Raw genomic sequence first — 21,353 nt, 5'->3', positions numbered from 1 at the left:
CAATGCTTAGGAAGAAGAGGGTCATCTTGCTCAATGAACCACATATGTCCTTAGCTATGAAATACTGAAACCTGAATCTCCCAGTGTAGTTGTATCTCATTGCACCAGAGCATCTGGAGGGCCTTGTTGGGGGTTGTGGCAAGCCTGTGGGCCCAAAGTTCTTCCCCTCTCTCCAAAAAAGCCAATAAAATCCTACCCCTAGCATACAGCAGCACTGGTGAAAATATAACACGTCTTTGAACCAGATTTGGACCATGGGTCACCAGTTTGTAACCTCTAGTCTAGACTACAATTATTAGAGGATTTCAGAGAAAAGGAAGATTAAAGGAGGCCAAAATGGTCATAGCATGCTTTGAAGAGGTAGTGCAATTTGAATGGACCATGGCAGATGAGTAGGATTTCTCTTTTCTCCTACAACTTCATTTCATGTAAACATACTTTTGAAAGGTCTACAAACATCACCCCACACACATTCACCATTCTCTATCAGCATATATCTATATCCCCATCAATTTAGAATCAGGAAAACATATCCCTTTCCCACCCACAGGCTTTATCAAAGAAGGAGGGAAGTTGATAAACCATCCTGGAACTCAAATTTCACTTCATCCAAGGAAACTTTCCTGATTACCCTCTTCCCAAATGAGTTCTCCCCTCAACCACCCCAGCTGACTACTCTACGACTTAATGCCTGTACCACTTATTTGGTTCACAGAAGAGGCTTGCAATAAAATAGCAGATCTCTTTGTAAGATGGGATATATCAAGTCACAGGATGGGCAGAAAAGCAAACAATGTTGGATTGTTAGAAGACCACTGGATTCAGGTTGTAGCTCTGTAAATGGCTTTTCTACCTATCAACCAGATGACCACTTAAAATCAGTAAGCCTCAGTCTCTTTCATTTATAAAATGGGTGTAATAATCCCTACCTATCTCATATAACTTGTGAGCAGCTCAACTCAGATAACATATGAAAGCCCTAAACACGGAGGTAAAGGTAATGTCATCACTATTATTATTCATCATTCCAGTCTGTGAAAATGAGTTGGTTGAAGCTCACTCTGGAAGAAAGATCAACCTTTCAATTTACTAGTTACAAAAAGCAACTGTCATTATGTATTATTCATTGCTCCCAGTAGCCTTGCTTGACAAGAATTTATAAGTAACACTCTTTGAGCTGCACATTGGAGATAAGACTTATACAAAGGAAATCTGACTATATTGTTCAAGCTTCACTTGAGAAATAACAACAATGAAGATCTAAGAGGGTAACCAGATAAGCACAAGTAAAAGCAAAGTAGCCAGTAATGCTGAATCAAAGGGAGGTGATTACCTAGGGGAATCCAGGCCAAAATACCTGCCATAGGACTTGAGCCCACAGATTTGCAGTCTCCATTGTGACTTAAGTAAATGTTTGGTTTGGGTATCTTTCTAGCAACCATTTATACGTCATTTTCCATTCTTCTTCCCTGAATCTCCTTACTCCCACTGATTAGGTAGTGCAGGGTAAATGGTAAAGAATGGGAGATTTGGGTTTAGTCAGACCGTGATTTAAATCCAAGTTCTGCCACTTGCTAGCCTTGTGACCCTGGGCAAGTTATTTAATTTTTCTGAATCTCAGGTAACTCATTTGTAAAATGGAGTAATAATAGTAATTAAGGCACAGAATCTGGCACATAGTTTATTCTCAACAAATATTAATTATTGTTGTTATAGTAGACAATAAACAATTTGTTAATATACTCCTTTACAACTCTCCCCAGTAGTGATTCATGCTCTAAAATGCTCCTTTACCTCTTTCAAAACTACCTTGGCCAAATCCTCAGAAAAGATTAAAAAAACTATTTTCTACTAATGTGTAAATGACTTGTAGTTTCTAGAGATATATGTAATTTAATATAATGTCTAGGAGCATCAGTGGCCAAAGGAATGGATCTATAATAGTCTAATTTTAGACAGTGTGTGATAAATGTCTGGTAAAATATTTGGGGCCCTTCTGTAGTAGGGAGTTCCTAGGAAGATTTAGAGATTATACAGCTTAATGAATAGCCACATACTCTCTAACGGCGAGCCTTACCAAAATTTATTTTATTCTACTAGTTCTTCCTCCATTTAAGTATAAAATACAACAAGCCAAGTAAAGAGGCATTTATTAAGTGCCTGTTGTATGCCTGACATCATGCTGGGTGAAGGATATAGTAAATGAGGATTTGTTTCTCTTTCTTAAGCAAAAAAAAAAGAAAAAAAGAAAGATGAATATATGTACTTTCAACAGTTCAAGAGGAGTCAAGGTTTAATATAATAGTAGCAGAAGGTGATGTGAAGAAGAGTTGTACCTTGAGCAAGTAAGAAGTATTTGAGCCTCCATTTTTTCATCCGAAATGAGTGTAATACTGTGTAATATTTTCCTTTCCTATTTCATAGTGCTCTTGCCAGGATCAAATGAAATAGCAGACATAAAAGAGATTCTGTTACCTGCATGCAAATATTAGATGCTGATGAAGTACTCATACCGTGATAGGGGAATGAGTGTTATAGCAGCAGCAACCCACTACAAGATGGGAAAAGAGAAACTGCCCATAAGCAATACAAACCGATAAGCTCTAGGGGCTTCCACCAAAGTACACTACCTGATATCAACAGCACCTCAAGTAAACAAGGAAGGAAAATCTTACCACCCTACTGCCCTTGGGTTGTTGTGAGGATGAAAGAAAAATATAAATGACTGGCATGTGGCATTATCATCTTCATTTTGCTGTTGTTAGCATATTATTAGTAATAGCAGGCATTCATTTACATACAACAGTTTAAGCTATGTTCTTTTCTTTCAGAGTTCTGGAGTGAGAAATGAAAGCACTAGTAAGTTTCCATCTCAAAGCCTGCTTAGAATCCTCCAACTGTCACTAAGTAACCTGTGTGTCAGCAGAGGGGATTCCTCCCCATAACAGATTATTGTTACATGCAATTTATGTATAAAATTAAAATAATGTTAAGTTGTGCACGACAAAAATAGACTAAAACCTTCATTACTGTTAATTTTAATGCTTATTAATTGAGACAAATATAGAGAGGATATTATTTTACTTACACAGTATTAAAACCCAGTACAGAATCCTACCTAGATTTGGAAACAGGCTTCTACACTGTACATGCAAAGTAGCAAATGACTTCCAAAATATTCTCCTACTGAACCTACAAAGTTTACACAACCCACATTTACAGAAGACAACATTCCCAACCTCACATAAAACAATATCACATTGACAGAAAATATAAAAGTACAGACTCCTTAACCTTACAGTAAGGTGTTATGTTTTGATTTAAATAATCCAGTTCCAATATACCTTTCTAATTTTATTTTCCACTACTAACTTTTCAACCTCATATTCTTCGGAAAGCTTTTTTCTCCACCAGAATGCTCACATTCTGTTCACTGAGGGCACAACTAGTGTAACCCTCAGAGCCTATGTATTTGTTTTGATGGCAACTTGTTTGATAAAACTCTCAAAATTTCCTATGTTCTTCCCTTTGAGTGATATTTCTCATCTTCAGAACTCTAAGGAACTCTAGAATGGATTTATGGATCTATTTGAGAAACATTGACGTAAGAAAGTTAAATCTTATTTTATACAAATGCCTTCTGATAATGCATTGCCATTTTAAAAGCCAGGTAGGTACTGGTAAAAGAATTCAACATGAGTACAAGGGTGAACACTCAGAAGGATTACTACCAGCTTGATGTTAGAAGAATGTTTCTTAAACTTAAGAACTTTTATAGATCCCCAAGAATATATTTGCTGACACTCAAAAGTTGATAGACCACAATATGAAAAGCAATGGTACTTTTCTAACTTTCAAGTGACTTGATATAATAGATAGATAATAATAGAAGGAAGCTGGCTCACTTGCCTCTAAGAATTTCTTAGGAAATTGGTTGATAACATCTGTGGTTGAACTATGCTAGTAACATGAATATTTTGGATATTATTTTCTAGTGGTGTGAATAAATTCTCTTTCTTTATGTAAAAGCCTAACATTTATACTTACAGTTGCCATAAAAAGTGAAAAGGCATTACAAAACAGTTCACAGCCATGCAAGGTCAATGACTATGATAATCCTCATAAAGGTTTCATAGCAGATTGGCCATGAGTTGATAATTGTTGAAGGTGAGCGATAGGAATATGGAGTCATATTATACTGTTCTCTCTGCTTTGTTCATGTATGAAATTTTCCATGAGGGAAAAAATTGATACGGTAGCTAAATGACTACAGCAAAGGACTATGTGAGAAAATATTATGGAAGATATTCTATCGCCACAGATATACCGTAAGTGAAATTGGCTTTGACTTTGCACTAATAGCCAGTGTCCTCAGATATCTAGCCTTGTGCTTTTATATGTCAATAATGTCGGGGTTTAGTGTTAGAAGAGTAATCAAGATCACCTGATGCCAGAAGACAAAGTACTGGAACAATTCAGAACATTGTTCTAAGGAGTTCTGTGTGGCATTCTTTAAAAAGGTCCCTTCTTCCTAATCTACAATTTAAAGTATTGAATCTATATAAAAACTCTATGGTATATTCTTCTACTAAACCTGGGCAGCGGTTCGTGGTACCTGCAGATACTCTGGACCACCCATGTCATATCTGGTTGGTGTCTTGACAAGAACTCTGTGCCTGTGTGTTAAGACTTGTCTTTATATTAAAGATGCCTCATTTATTATCTATGATTTTTAGTGATAGTTTCATTGGCTAAAGCCTTTTTTAAAGCCATTATCAATAGTAAATTTGGCTAAGTCAAGAAGCATCATTGAAGAGATTTACAGTAAACTATACATAAAAAGAGCCCACGGCAGTTCACACAAAAACTAACTCCAAATTGAGGCAGGTTGACACAGCATATGCAGTAATGTTCTCACTAGGCTATTGATGCTATTTGTAATTTTAATCCTTGAACATTGTCTCACATTCTAAATACTAGTAAGAAACAAACCTGCAATAACACAATGTATACAATGCCTTATTCTAGATTGAGATGCAGCAGGGTTGATGAAAGTCCTCATTTGTTTGAGCCTTACAGTTAGTCAGGATCATGTCATTGATTCAGGGCTAGTTGTTTGCTTGAAGAAAGAACACAAACTTATTGCCATAGGAATCCCAGGAATCTGATTTTATGACATAGAATTCATCAAAATACTTAAAAGGAGACATTTAAATGGAAAATTCCTTCTGTTCAAGATTAAAGACCAGATTCTGTTGTTACCAGTCATCTCTGGGAGTAAATTACACAGCTGCCAGTTATACAACTTTCTTTATAATAGGACCTGGTGTAATAAAAAGAAAACAGACTCTGAGTCACAAAACCTGAGTTCTAGTTCAGGCTCCTCTAATACCAGCTAACTACACGTCCTCGGGCAAGTCATTTAAACCCATCTTTATGGTCAGAAAATCACAGAATTATAGCTATTCTGTTACTGTAACAGTAAACAGCAGGAGGTGAGGAAGAGTGGAAAAGAGAGCATTTTATTGAAACAAAATGATTCTAAGCTAATACCTCTGTATATGACTGCAGCATACAACTGCAGGAACACCAAAGAGGCAGAAATAATTCAAATCAAGGGGGAAAAACACCTTGCATTAAACAACACAGCCTACAGTATGCACAATAATTACCAAACTGACAAGAAGTAGGTTGGTTTTTGCAGAAGCAAGGAAACAAGAATGAGTGAAATTGAGGGAAGCGACTGAGCAAGACGTCCCAGGGAAAGAGACAGGGCTAGAGAGACCAGGGATGTCTTTCTACAAGACACATTCAGCGACAGTGTGATTGAATAATTCCAGTTCTCCACCTTCAGGGCACATGGTAGGATTGCACTTCCTGGCCTCCAATTGGTCCCTGATCAAAGCTGACCAATAGTATATGAAGAAAGTGACGTGTCATATGCAGAAATAAGATTTAATTGGTAGCGCAGTGTGAGACCTCCAGAGCTCTCTTTCCCTCTGCCACAACAATCAGCAGTGTTCCAGATGGTGGCTGCTCCATCTGGATCCTAGATTGAGGACCACATAAAGTCCCCCAGGTGGCCCACGATGGAGATGCAGTATAAACAAGAAATAAACATTTATTATTTTAAGCCACTGAGATGTTGGGAGTCGTTTGCTGTAGCAACATAACCTACCCTATCCTGACCAAAGGGATGGCAGTTATAAGGTCAAGCACTCTATCTGACAGGGGCCAAGATAACTTGGTGGCTTTTCTCTCAGCAGATAAGTCTCCGTAAGGTCCTTGGTGCTTCGCAGAGGCTTGTGCTCTCAAATATTGTAAGGTTCTCTTACGGATATAAACAAAAGTATGTCACTGTTACCGGCAGCTAATCGTGGATGTGAAAAATAAAAGAGGACAGCTCAGGACAGGGTAGGCTCAGGGGACTAGTAACTTGATATAAATCCTTCCTCTCATTCTGTTCCAAGTAAATAGTGACTGAAAGTCATTTGGCTCTTCATTGGCCCGTCCTGAAAAACTGGCTGTAGGCCAGTTTGAAGCCAGCAGGTGTCCTTCATAATAGAGTTGGTACCTTCATTTGTCAGTCTATTTAGTAGCAGAGTGGGCAAAAAGCTGAACAAACAAGAAAGGGAGAACTACCTTTTTTTACCATCTGAGGCCCTTAAAGGTAAGCAGGCTAAGAATAGTGTTACAAACTTTGGAGGATGAAATTAAAAATATATCCCTACGTAATTTGAAGCTAACTAGTCTTTACCTAAATTATTTCCTCCTGAAGATTCTAAGGGTCACTGACCCTGCCCTAACTAGAACTACTAATAGGTATAGGGCTACTACTAGGATAATGAAGAGCACTGCAGGAAGCTGAGGCAGTAATTGCAGGCTGTCTTTTTGTCATGACCCCTGTCCATTCACAACACCTTAAATAGGGGGCTGGAAGATGATGAGATGCACCACAGTGGTATGAGAAATATCTGCCAATAACAGCTACAATTTATTGAGCACATACAACAACAAGGCACTTTACGAACATTATAGCTAATCCTCACAACCATATGAGGTAGGTATTATATTTTTCAAATGAGGAGACTGAATATCAAGAGAGTGCAGAAGCCAAGGTGAGGGAGACAATCTAGGAGAAGAGTAAGATGCCACTGGTAGTTCTCAATGATAAGGACTGAGAAGAAGCAATTGAATTTGGTGATTAGGAAGTGACCTTTAAGAAATTAAGCTCAGTGAATTGACTGGGGAGAAAGCCAGAATACAAAGAGCTAAACAATAAATGAGTAGCAGAAAAGGATACGCACTAACTGTAGACTATTTTTTCATGAAATCTTGTACTTCACACACAGCTTACCTTTATCCATGTGAATCTCATCAGAACTATAGACCTTTTCCCCAGAAAATTGCACATACATACCTAATTTTACACACAATTTCAGGGCATTCATGGATCCACCTGAAATCCACTTAGAAACTCCAGCTTAGGAATGAATGAAATATACCAAATTCAAGATGGTGGAGGCGAGGCTGTGGGAGTGATACACAGGTAGTTTCAACTGCATTGGTAATATTTTATTTCTTAAGCTAGGTGTTGGTCATATATATTCATTAAATTATGTTCATTACATTATTACCTATGTTCATTATATTATTTTATATAATACTTTATACATATTATATCATTTTTGTTGCCTAAAATATTTCATAACTTTTTAAATAGAACAAAATGATTATATAGCGTAATGTCTGTAGGAAAGGCACACTAAAGTATTTGGGTGTGATGTGGCATCAAGTAGGCAACTTACTCTCAAATGGTTAAAGAAAAATTTTTTGGACCATACTTGAAACTTTTCTGTAATTTTGAGATTGTTTCAAAATTTTAAAAAAGATAGTAAAAGACACTTAACACTAAAAAGAAAAAAATTGACAAACAAAAAACCTTGAATAAATACATACTCTCACAAGTATACAGGAGGACATAACCAAACTTACAGAGAAATGTACACATGGAAATGCAGAGAGAGATCTTTCAAAATAGAGAAAGGAACTGCTATCAATTTGGCTCTAAAGTACAATGTTTTATATCAGAACTCTCTTTTCCCCGCTGACTTATACTCTGACTGGGAGAGTAGAAATTGGGAGTCAGTGTACAAAGAAGCAGCAATCTCTCTCAGCACCTGTGCCTATCATTCGGGAGAGTGGGAGCCTGAAGCTACTCTCATGGCTTCTAGACTGGAGAGCTCAGGGTGAGGGCTCAAAACAAGTGCTAAACATCAAACCAGAGAAAGCTACAGATCTCTTCCAACTTGACCATTATGCCTTCAATTCTTCCAGTAGTCCACTAGAGAGAGATTTGGGGGGTGGGGGGAAAATAGAATTTTTAATTGAGTAGGCATCTGGGTGATGTTATAATTTCTTGAGCGGGGGAAGGATAAAAGTGGTGATGTAGGAGGATAGCATATAGAAGGAAAGAAACTAAAAGAAAGACTGTGCTTAAAGCTAGAGTGTTAGGGGTCGGCCCCGTGGCTTAGCGGTTAAGTGCACACGCTCCGCTGCTGGCGGCTCGGGTTTGGATCCCGGGCGCGCACCGACGCACCACTTTTCCGGCCATGCTGAGGCCACATCCCACATACAGCAACTAGAAGGATGTGCAACTATGACATACAACTATCTACCGGGGCTTTGGGGGAAAAATAAATAAATAAATAAAATTATAAAAAAAAAAAGCTAGAGTGTTAGTCTTTATAATGCAAATACAAATAAAAATAAATAAATAAAAATAAAAGCAGCAGACTCTTGGTACGTGTTTTTATGTTGGATATATAGAATACTGGGAGTTATATGTATGGGCAATGGTCTGGTATAAGAAGAGTGGGCAAAAGACCCACTGATCATGTCAGTATTTCCCTCAAATAGTAATCAGTACAGTGCTTTGTAGCCAAATTCTTCCCTCTGCCTGGCTTTTAAGGCCTCCATAGCCTGACCCTGCTCCAATTGTCCATAGTCAATTTCCTCCACTTCTGCACTTTAGCCAGGTAGTTCTTCTGACTGTCCTCCACTCAACCATATCCATTCCTGCTAGGGCTGCAGTGTATGACTGTTCATAGGGTTACTGCAAAAGGAAACCTGACTGAGGAGGCAAGTGGGAACTGAAATCCATATTAGTTGCTGCTCATCAAGGAGTGAGGCTTGGCAGGGAGCTATGAAAAAAGCATGCCTTTTTCTAATTTTCTCAAAGATGCTGCACCCTGACATCTCCTCCACATTTTTGCTTATGTTCTGATCAGCTTATCTCTCCAATATTTAATAGGACTACATTTTTAAATCAAAGATGAATCAATGACAAATATAGGTATATTTCCAGAGACCTAGAGAAGAAAACTTGAAATCAAGGATGTCCTGGAAAATCCAGAATATACAATATCCACATTTATCACTCATTTCCCACTAGTGCTTTAAGGCCCAGCACAAATCCTACTTCTGTGAAGCCTTCCCTAACTACCATCCATATTGACCTCTTCCTTCTTTCACCTTCTATAGTACTTCATTCTGTCCTATGAAGTTTAATGCCTAATTATCATATAATTCAGTGTTTTAAAACCGTGGAGGTACTTCAACAGCTCCACAACATCTGATTTTAATTTCATTTAAAATATATATTTTAAAGTATTTTAAAACTGTAATAAAATACATCATGTACCATTGGAATGGGTTACATACCAAACATTAACACACTGGAAACCACCTCTGATTGTGCTAATGTGGCTGCCAAGTTAATGTGTATTTATATGTATTATGTATGTGAGAGAGAGAAAGAAAGAAAGAGAGAGACAGAGAATGAAAAAGACAGGGTAGTGTGTGTAGATCTGGAAATACAGATTTTCTTGCTATGTCTGTTTGACTGAAGAGTATCTTTAGATAGCAAGACAAAGTGTTAAACAAAAAAGCCCTCACCCTAGAATGTCCACTATTTATTTGGATACATCAGAATTTTCTCCACACTCTATAACCAAAATAAAACAGAAATAAACTGGAGACTAAGACTGCTATAGCTCTCAATTTCAGATTTTGATGTTTTTTTTCCTTCTTACTGACTTTACAAATAAGTAAATGTTAAAAACTGTGACTTATTAGCAAAACACTTATTTTGGTCTGGTTTTTATATTGTGGGCCATATGAGATTTTGTTTGGGGGGAAAAGGGTTCACCACTGCAACTTTTGAAAAATGCTCTAATAAATCTTTTCTTCTTCATCATTATTAATATGAATATCAACATTATTATCCATGAACATGCTCTGGATATATAATTGCATGCTAAGTGCTGGTAAGTATTTATGCAACTTAATCATATCTGCAAGGCGAGGTCACATAAATCTTATAAATCTAAAGTTGATCCTCATCTGTAAGGAATCTGCTACACTCACAAACAGAATTTAGACATTCTAGGCATTTTAGATTTTCTCTGCCAAGCCTCTTCCCTCTGGGTAAGAAAAAGTGATTACTCAAAGCTTTACAGAGCAAGGAGAAATACCACTGAACTTTCATTCCCTCCCCAAGAGAAAATCTGTCTCCCAAAGGACCAATTCAGCCTGTGGCCAGAGGTCCCAGGCATTGCTGTGAAAGCCTGGTCTCTCTGCGGTAAACGCTGTAGAGCTTTATGGACAGGGATGTTTCTACTGAAGAGCACCGACTCCCCTCAGTACAAGCAAACCAGATTGAAAGAGAATGGCAAACTAGCCTATTGTTGTTAGACAAAGGGGAACTGAGACTTCAAAGATACCCGGGGAGGTGCCTTCAGAAGTAATCTTTAGTTGGGACTCTGGTCTCCACAGGAGGTCACAAAGGTAGGATAGCAGAGGTAGAGTGGCTTTGGGGAAACTGGAACAGGTATAACAGTTCTAACTCTTTTTCTATCCTAGGAAGTTTGAAAAACAAATTCAACAAATAATTTAGCAACTTTCTCTAAACTGCCCCCCAAATGGGCTCACCACTCATTTCTAGTACAGAGGCAATCACAGTGAGTGTTGGGAGGAGAATATCAACCATAGTAACAATTTCACAGCTAATAATATATTTAGTGATTTGTCCTAAGGCCATAGTTAGTGTTGGCATCGTTATTTGAGCCTGGGAACATTTGGCTCCAAATTTGGAGCTCTTTATTTTTTAACCACTCAATAATCCCCAGAGGGAAAAAAAATCAGGAAATAGACCTCCAGACTTAAACATGGAACCCAAAAAGAGCTTGAGAAAAGACACATACTTCATGGCTTGCCTAAATTTTATAAACCTGGAAGGGGTGGATATGTGCCACAGGAGAGAGCACTCCATGCATAGAAGGGTTGTCAGTGCTGGACACAGAGTAGGTGGCCAGCAATAACTATAATGCCTATTATGCACCACCCAGAGAAATACGCCTTAGCACAGGCATTAGGTAAATGCTCTGAGGAGTCAGCGAGCAAATAAGAGTGCAGGGAAGGTCTGGCCTTTCCTATTCTCTACTGTGTGAGCCCCATCTCACACAGTGCCCTCCCTACCTCCTTCCACTTCACCTTCCCTGTGCTCCAGTCACACTGGCTTAGCACTTGCCCTGGTTCTTCAAACAACAGGGGCAACCACAGTGTTTGGCACATAGTAGGCACTAAATAAATATTCATTGAAGGAAGGAACGAAAGAAAACCAGAGGGAGAGACAGAAAGATAGAAAGAAGGGGAGACTTCAGAAAAATAATCACTAAAGTGGGCCTTAAAGGAAGAATAATACGTCCATCTGTAGAGACAGGAGGAAGGCAGAGGATGAGAAAAGAAGGGTGTTTCAAACAGAAGGAAAAGCAGGAGGGGTGACTGTGCATGGCATGTTGAGCCAACATCAAAAGTAGAACTGTGACCTAAACGTCAGTACGAGGACAAAAACAGAAGATGGGGTCTAAATGGGTAGGTAGGGCCAGATAATGACGGGTAGAGGGAGCTTTCACAAACGTTGGAGTGGTATGATCATATTAGTGTTTTAGAATAGACCTTCTGCTTGCAGAGAGAATGGATATCAGGAAAGGGGGTGGGAATCAGGGGAAGACTGAAACTAGAACAGTCATGTTTGTTGTAGGACTCCACATAAGAGATGATAAAAGGCCTGAATTAGAGAGACAGCACAGTATAGTGGGTTTTAACCCAAATTTTGCCATTTGCTGGATTTGTGATCTTGGATAAGTCAGTTAATCTCTCTGGGCTGAGAATATTTGCCCTATATATCTCACAGGGTAGTCTTGAGCAGCTAACAAAATAATATTGAGAAAGCGCTTTGTAAACTTAAAGCACTAGAAATTTTACGTCATTATTAAAGTGGTGAAAGAGGGAAAAAGAGATGAGGGGACAATTGAGGAACATGGCCATTCTTCCAGACATACAATCTACAAATGAGAGGGTCTTCTCTGACATCTCCCTTTTTCTCATCTTGTCCTATATCAGTTGTCAAAATTGGGAAACTCTTTTTAACAAGGTTGTTATTTTTCCACCAAAGCTATTGTTATTAGAGTTAACATTAGTAATTCTTAAGATAAATGGGGGAAAGGCAGTTGTTGCAGGCCATTAGGAGTATATCTGTTTACTCATTTGAAAGTCATCTATTGATCACCTATTATACGCTTGCCAGTATCCTGGACATTGTAAGTACAAGGTTGAAGAGGGCAACACAGACATATAAGCATATGAATTTCATGACTATGTGGTAGGTGCTACAAAGGGGCCCAAACAATGTTGGAAGCACAGGGGAAGGAAGAATGAATTCTTTCTGAAGAGGTCTGGAACTGTTTCATAGAGTAAATGACATTTTATCTGGGTATTGAATATTGAGTAGGTGTTCACTAGGTAGAGGAGAAGGTGTAAATGATGGAGAAGAAAGTTCCAGATAGAGGGGACAGCATATACCAAAGCAAAGAGATGGGAAAGAACATAAAGTAGTTTGGGAATAGAGAGAAGTTCAATCTGAATGAAGTATAACGTACACTATGAGTTTGAGAAGGAGGAGTGGCAGGAAAAAACACACAGATGTGGGGCTGGAAAGGTAGTTGGGGCCAGATAATGAAGGCCTTTAAATATGCCAAGCCAAGGAGTCTGTATTTTAACCTTGGAAGGAACAAAAAACCAATAAAGGTTTTAAATCAGGAGATAACATAATTGGATTTGTTGTTAGTAAAATAACTCTGGTGGCAGTGTAGAGATTAGAATGGAGTCAGGAGATAGAAAAACTAGTTAAGAGGCTATTGATAAATGATGATGAGGTTTGGAACCAACAGAATATGAATGGAAGAGTTAGATTCTACAGATTTTTGGTAAAACTAATGGAACTTTGTGAGAAGGATGGAGATAATGAGAGTTGGTGGCTGATTCTACAGTTTCTAGCTTGAAACTGGGTGGATGGTGATGACATTTAACAAAGGTAAAAAAGATAACAGGTTTGAGCAGTCCTTCATGGAAAGAACTAGGAAATAGTTTCATTTTTGGATACACTGTGTTTGGAGCAATACAAAACATCATAGCTGGCATTGGTTGAGTGCTTATACTAAGCTCTAGGCACTATTTTAAATGTTTTGTATATATCAACTCATTGAGATACCGGTACAAAGATAGTAGGTAATTGGCAATACAGGTTTGGAGCTCAAAAGAGATGTCTGGGCTGGAAATATAAATTTGATAGTCAACAATTTATAGGAAGCATATTAAAACTATTGAGGCAAGAAGGCAAAGGAGGAAATGCTGAGAAAAAACACCATTTTAGGACCAGGAAGTGAAGATTGTAAGCTCCATGATAGCAAAGATCATTCCTGACTTGTTCACCATTGTGTCACCAGAGCCTGGCTTACTATTTAGAATAGAGTGGTTGCTCAATAAATAAATTTTTAATGAATAAAATAAAAATATCAGGGGCCGTCCCAGTGGCGCAAGCAGTTAAGTGTGCGTGCTCCACTGTGGCAGCCTGGGGTTAGCCGGTTCGGATCCTGGGCGCTCACTGAAGCACCACTTGGCAAGCCATGCTGTGGCGGCGTCCGATATAAAGTGGAGGAAGATGGGCATGGATGTTAGCCCAGGGCCAGTCTTCCTCAGCAAAAAAGAGGAGGATTGGCAGATGTTAGCTCAGGGCCTATCTTCCTCACACACACACACACAAAATCAGAGAAGTATAAGGAGAAACAACAAGGCATAGTGTATTGGAGGTCAAAGAGGGAAAGGTGGTTTCAGAATGATTGGAAAATGCCAAACACTGTGGTAAAGAAGGCAGATAGAATGGGGACTACAAAGAAGCCACTGGGCTTGGTAGCTAGGCAGCCATGAGTAACTTGAAAGAGGGCAATTGTAGTGGAGTAGACTTTGTCTAGACTGTAATAGGCTTAAGGGTAAATGGTTGTTGAAGAAGAGTAGACAATGACCAGGAATTTGGTGGTAATGTGATTGAGGGGGTTAGAGTTATGGAGGAAAATGAAGCCATGTCTTTTTAAATTTGTCTTTATAATGTAGGAGACTTCAATATTTTTTGTAGAAGAAAAAAAGAAATCCTAGGAGAGGGATAGATTAAAGATGGTAAGAGAATGGATAACTGCTCTTAGCTAATTTTCCCATCACTGTTTTCCCTTGGGCATGCTTATCCGTTCTATTTACATTTAGTTAGACTTTAAAACAAATTAGAGCCCTATGATCTGCCTCACTGGGACATTTAGTCAGCTTAACAGGACTTGATAGTTTAATACAGCATGGTGCTTTCCTAATATGTTCTTTTTGTATGTGTATGGCCCGTCATGTATACAGGATAGGACAAGTCTATACTCCAAGTGAAATTATGGAATTATCCATACAATTGAGGCAAGCAAAAACCAATATGTATTGATAAGTGAGGTCAATCTATTTGTTTCATTCTTATATTAATGAATTAGGGGAACAGCATACTTTGCTCCTGTGATCTGGCTTGACTATGAGCTTTTGGAATATAGGGGCATATTTACTGGAGACTCCATAATATGCCCAAAATGTAAAAGATTCTTGGCATTCAGAGTCAATATAAGTGCCCTCACCCCTGAACAAGCATTAGGAAGTGACAATTTGTTTATTGTAAAAACCAGTTGCAGGCCGGCCCCATGGCTTAGCGGTTAAGTGTGCGCGCTCCACTACTGGCGGCCCGGGTTCGGATCCCAGGCGCGCACCGACGCACTGCTTTTCTGGCCATGCTGAGGCCGCGTCCCACATACAGCAACTAACTAGAAGTATGTGCAACTATGACATACAACTATCTACTGGGGCTTTGGGGAAAAAAAGGAGGAGGATTGGCAATAGGTGTTAGCTCAGAGCCGGTCTTCCTCAGCAAAAAGAGGAGGATTAGCACGGATGTTAGCTCAGGGCTGCTCTTCCTCACACACACACACACACACACAAACAGTTGCGTAACTAAGGGTTCTTTTTAATGCCATGGATTACTTTGGCAGTCTAGGGAAGCCTAGGGACTCTTTTTTCAGAATAATACAGATGGTCCCCGACTTAACAATGGTTCGACTTAAGATTTTTCAACTTTATGACGGTGAAACAGCGATATGCATTCAGTAGAAACTGTACTTCCAATTTTGAATTCTGGTCTTTTCCTGGGCTAATGATATGAGGTACAATACTCTCTCATGATGCTAGGCAGCGGCAGTGAGTCGCAGCTCCCAGTCAGCCACGCGAGAGGGTAAACAACCAATACACTTACAACAATTCTGTTTTCACTCTCAGTACATATTCAATAAACTACATGAGATATTCAACACTTTATTATAAAATGGGCATTGTGTTAGACGATTTTGCCCAACTGTAGGCTAACGTAAGTGTCCCGAGCACATTTAAGGTAGGCTAATTTAAACTATGATGTTCGGTAGGTTAGGTGTATTAAATGCATTTTTGACTTAAGATATTTTCAACTTATGATGGGTTTATAAGGATGTGACCCCATTGTAAGTCGAGGAAGATCTGTATTTTTAAATGTAGTCAATAAAATACATGGTATTACAACAGAAACCAGTTATATAGAAATACAATCATCAAAATATATAATAAAACAAATTTATGATATGGCAATATACCTGCTTCTTTAGTAACACACTAAATAATAATATCTATTTTCCCCTCCTACCCTGTCTTACAATATGTTTGTATTTGACTTGTCAATAATGTAACTACATCCTCATCTATGTGTTATCCATTTGTGGAGTCATTTGATGATTCACTTGATGAGGTACTCATACATATGTATCAGCATCCCCAGTCATCCCAAGATGTATATTCTATGTACATACATACACAGATATGTCATCTATTATTTATAGCTAGCTGACATAGGATATTTGCTAGCAGGCAAAGCAGAAGACTACTTTCAAAATTCATATTAAGAGAAGGAAAAGACAAGCCACAGACTGGGAGAAAATATTTGCAAATCATATATATGGTAAAAGACTTGTATCCACAATATACGAAGAACTCTTATAACTCAATTATAGGAAGCTGACCCAATTTTAAAATGGGCAAAAGATTTAAATAGAGATTTCTTCAAAGAAGATATACAAATGGTTAATAAGCACCTGAAAAGATGCTTAACATGATTAGCCATTAGGGAAATGCAAATTAAAATCACACTGAGATACCACTTCACATCCACCAGGATGGCTATAATAAAAAAAACAGACAATAACAAGTGTTGGAAATGATGGAGAGAAACAGGAATTTTTATACATTGTTGGTAGGAATATGAAGTGGTACAACCACTTTAGAAAACAGTTTTATAGTTTCTCAAAAGGTTAAATATAAATTTTTCATACAATCCAGCAATTCCATTCCTACATATCTACAGAAGAGAAATAAAACATATGTCCACACAAAGATTTGTATATTAATGTTCATAGCCGCATTATTTATAATAGCCAAAAAGTGGAAAGAGCCAAACGTCCATTAACTGGTGAATGCATAAACAAAATGGGGTGTATATCCATAATGGAATATCAATGTTAAATACCTATGCTGATACTAAAAAAGGAGTAAAATACTGATACATGCTGCAACATGAATGAACTTCAGAAACATTATGCTAAGTGAAAGACGCTAAACACAAAACATTACATATTATATGATTCTATTTCTATGAAATGTCCAGAAAAGACAAATCCATAGAGATAGAAAAGTAGATTCATATTTGCTTGGGGTTGAGGATGGGAATGGGGATTAACTGCAAATGGACATGAAAGATCTTATTGGGGTGATGAAAATGTTCTAAGATTGGATATGATGATAGTTGCACAACTTGGTAAATTTACTAAAAATCATTGAATTGTATACATAAAATGGGTGAATTTACAGTATGTAAACTATATCTCAATAAAGTTGTTTTATTAAAAAAAAAAAAGAATTCCTAGAGACACAGCCCCAAACAAGGCAAATACTCCTCTTGATCCCTAGAGTAGGAAGGGATTTTCTCCATCTGTGAAAAACCGTCATCCTTTATTTATACTTTGATGACTGCGATTACACCTGAAAATCACAGTGGAAAGGACCAACCTGAGTAAGTTACAACTTTAAGGAAAGAAGTTTGCATTTCAATCAGGCCTTGACTTGAATGTGGCTAAGGGCATTTTACCTATGCTCTTTGCAGAAGGGACAATAGCCATACACGTTTTGTCCCCTTTGCCCCTTCCCTACCCAAATACCTCTCCCACTAGACTTTGACTTTTAAATATGTTTGGTTGTATTAGAGACTTTCATGAAAGCAGATTTGGGGCAAAGTGGGAAGAAAACATAAGGACCCTGACTACTTCGGGGCATATTTTAACTCCTAGACATGTTGGCCTACGGTGAGATATGGATCTTTCTAGTCTTTTCTCTAACAGGATGCAGGTAAATGCAGATAATAATTTATCATTAGGTATCCTATCTTTTAAGGAACATAATGACCACCATTGTCTAGGAAAGTAAACTCCTAGAGAGTTAGAGACTATGTTTAAATAAATCTTTGTGTGCTGTGCCTTAGTCACTTAATAACCAAAAACGATTATGGATATTCTGAAGTCCTAGGCTCTATCTCATTCAGATAAATTTTGCAAATATTTCACCTGAATGAATATCATTACTCTTTTAAAAGAAATTTAATGGAAACTCATTCTTTAATCCTGGGTTTTAACATTTAGCTTTCTATCCCTTTAAAAAACACTGCTTTATAAACTCTGACAAAGAACGAACGCAAAAGCACCTAAATGACCCTATCTCAAACGCTCACGATATGCCATTGCTGGCAATTTAACTCTCACGGTGAACAGACTTTCTCAGAATGAAGCACAACATAGTTCCTGTCAATCTGTTTATGTTATTTTTCATTAATATTAGTCAAACATGGTACAGAGAATTCAAATGTCTAAAACCATCTGAAAGATGCAAAACATTACAATCTCAGTTGATAAACTGGAATTGAAAGTAGAAGATGAGAACCGGCCAATATAGATGAGAATTCTGTACAAAGAGTACAAAGAAAAAGAAAAAGAAAAAAAAAAAAAACTTCCCCTCAGAAAAGTCACCTTCTGAGAACTTATCCTGTAACTCTCCTCTTCTCTTCACCATTTTTCCAAAAATTAAAAAATAGCTTTACAACATCAAAGATATTATGCAGAAGTAAACAACAGGTGAAGGAAGCAGCTCTGGACTTAAATAAGGCAAAAAGATAAAGTATTGTCAGTATATCTCAAGGTTTATTTTAGTCTTACCAGGGTCAATCACACTGACATAGCAGGTGACATTGTAAAACAACGAGACAAGAGTCTAAAATCCAAACAGCAAAGCAGTGCTTGATTTTGGAGACACACTTCAATGCTTCTAAGAGTTGAAGGCATCATCCTCTAGTGACTTTTAAGGATATCAAGTGATAAGATGCAGTGTTTGGGAAGTCTCCAGCTATCCAGAATGATTTGTTAATGCTTTTCCCACAAGTATACTGAATACGATCAGCCAGAATCTGAAAATAAAGGTTTTGCTGGAGAGTATTCTGCCCAAGCATGACATTTTTACAAGTGGCAAGATTCCCGGAAAAATCGTTCACTAATCAAAACCCGGCATTTTCAATAAATGTAGTATTGAGCCTCAAGGTAACACACAACTAAACTTGTATACTGGAGGAATCAGACGGAGAAGTGTGCAGAACCCTAGATCAATACTTCTGCTTAAAAAGTCTAGAATTTACTTACATAAGAGCTGATGTTCTGAGTTAAGGGGTCACAAGACGTTAAAAGTCAAGTTTTCTGGCATCATCCTCTTTTCATAAGAGAAATTATTTCACTTCATTCTGATATTTTCTTAAAGACATAGGCCAGGACAAAGAAATCCCTTTTTCCATAAAAGTATTAGGTAATTTTACTTGGTTGATTTAAGTATGCCTCTATAAATAGTATTTAAAAATATTTAAAGTATTGAAAATAGAGCCAATCAGTTAAAATTGTCAAAATCTACAAGATAAATATTTGGAATATATATATATATATCTGTCATCTAGATAGTGCATAACTTTGGCTATTAAGAGTTTTTTTTTTTAATAGAGCAGTGAAATAGTACTCAATAGTTGAACAACTTCATATTTGAACTCAGCAGTTAACTTTATTTCTGCCAGCATAAATAGCTAGTGAGACTGGAAAACTGTAGCATCTCTAATTATTCAGTTCACTCCACATTTTGTAAATTATCTTAGTAATTCCATTGGGGGGAGTCGCTCTACTTTCTGGGATCCATTGAACTTTTCTTGACCAGATGTCTACAGAAATTCCTTTGCCTGCAGTCTCTAGCTGATTTGATGGATGATATCTAAACAGTCTCTGAAATGTTAAGTTTTAGGATTTTTTTTCCTATTCTAACCATCTCAACTTTTAATTTTCTGATGACACAGAAAACCAGTAAAAGCAAACATCAGGCAGATTTGAACATCAGCTATTGGTATCAGTTCAGTTCACGTATTAAAAGAATCCAGATGTTGTCACCTGGTACTGTCAAAGGACTCACAAGCGAATACTTAAGTTCAACACCCATAACATTCACAGCACTTTCAAGTCCCACTCCCCGTGCACTCCTCCCACTCTCCAACTTGTGTGCCAATTCGTCTTCTTGCAGACATGGGAAAACTACATATTTCTTCTGCCTTGGAGATCGATGCAGAGAAAGGCATCAGCTGTCAGTCATCTTATGTCGTCCGGGAAGAGGCTCGGAAATGTGTTTGTCTTGAGTCTTCTACTTTTATTTTCCCAATCCGTTATGAAGGTTGGGACGGAAAGATGCCTGAGTCTCAAACGTATTAGCCTGACATTGTGCTATTCCTCTCTAAGAACCCCATTAATTCCCACTAAAAACGAGAGTGATGTGAACTCCGTTTCGCAGTGCAACCTTCTGTAACCCCCTAACACAAACACAGGAGGTGGGATGGGGAGGGGGTCAAGGGAGGAGGAGGGAAAGGGGTCGGGAGAAGAGACTCACCGCTCCTGCCAGTTCCTCGGTCAGGCACAACGTAACAAGGAGCAGCCACAACCTGAAACGGGAGGAAGGGTTAGTAACATGGGCTCTCTAGGCTCCAGGGTCCTGCGTCTGTCCGTAGACCCCAACCCCTTTTTGCTGCCTGCTCCCACTTCCTCTGCAATGACAGAAGCTAAAGTATAGTCCTAGTCTGGCAAAGTAGCCCAAAGTAGGAAAGAGGTGGGGAGCTCGGGGCAGCAACAGCTCACCCAGGGTGCATGCTTGCGGCTCCTCCGGAGTTGGGTCCCGGGAGACTGCTAAGCGGCTCCGCGGCCCCGGCTCATCGGGGCTCCGCTGATGCTTGGCGGCTGCTTCCTTATTCAGGAGGACCGGGTAGGGGGCCGAAGTGGCTCACTTCGGAAGAAATTAAACTCAGCTCCTAGATGAAAAGTGCCCCAAAGGGAAACACGCTCAGCGGTGCCCGCTACAACTTGCCGCACTCAAAAGATAGTTCCATGCACCAAGAGAGGAAGGAATGGAGGGGAAGGGGGTGGGGCTGTCTGCTGTCAATCATCCCCCCTACCTTAGGCAGCCGATCGTCTTTTTCACTTGCAGGCACCTCTACGTGTAACATTCCCACGCATCTCCACAGCTTCACGCAAAAGCCCATTGAGACCTGTACGCTAAGATGTAAGCAACTATGCATCATACACTTCCATAAACTACTGTTAACTGTTATACATATATAGATTAATGCATACGACATCTACATAAACAAATGGGCCCCAAAGTGTCCTCGCACACTTGCCCCAATGCATACAACACTCATTCTAATTGATTGCATACTAAGCTCTTGGGGTGATGGT

At 38.6% G+C, this 21,353-nt stretch overlaps 1 protein-coding gene across 3 annotated transcripts in view; it reads right to left on the bottom strand.

Moving 5' to 3' along the window:
* COL4A6 (collagen type IV alpha 6 chain) overlaps positions 1-21,151 on the bottom strand; it is a 273,049-nt gene extending 251,898 nt beyond the window's left edge. For 2 of the 3 annotated variants that reach the window (XM_087426524.1, XM_087426526.1), the window contains exons 1-2: positions 20,757-21,024; positions 20,512-20,563 (exon numbers count right to left, since the gene is read on the bottom strand). In XM_087426524.1, coding sequence (XP_087282650.1) covers positions 20,512-20,563; positions 20,757-20,767 — 63 coding nt within the window. In that variant the 5' untranslated portion in view covers positions 20,768-21,024. Of the gene's footprint in view, positions 1-20,511; positions 20,564-20,756; positions 21,025-21,070 lie in introns of those variants that run through there. The other variant, XM_087426525.1, reaches the window with a different exon arrangement.
* Between the last annotated feature and the right edge of the window lie 202 nt (positions 21,152-21,353).

Source organism: Ceratotherium simum, chromosome X, assembly GCF_057802395.1.
Source record: "Ceratotherium simum simum isolate JZ-2026a chromosome X, ASM5780239v1, whole genome shotgun sequence".
NCBI classification, from domain to species: domain Eukaryota; kingdom Metazoa; phylum Chordata; class Mammalia; order Perissodactyla; family Rhinocerotidae; genus Ceratotherium; species Ceratotherium simum.
This window is presented reverse-complemented; position numbering and strand designations above follow the sequence as displayed.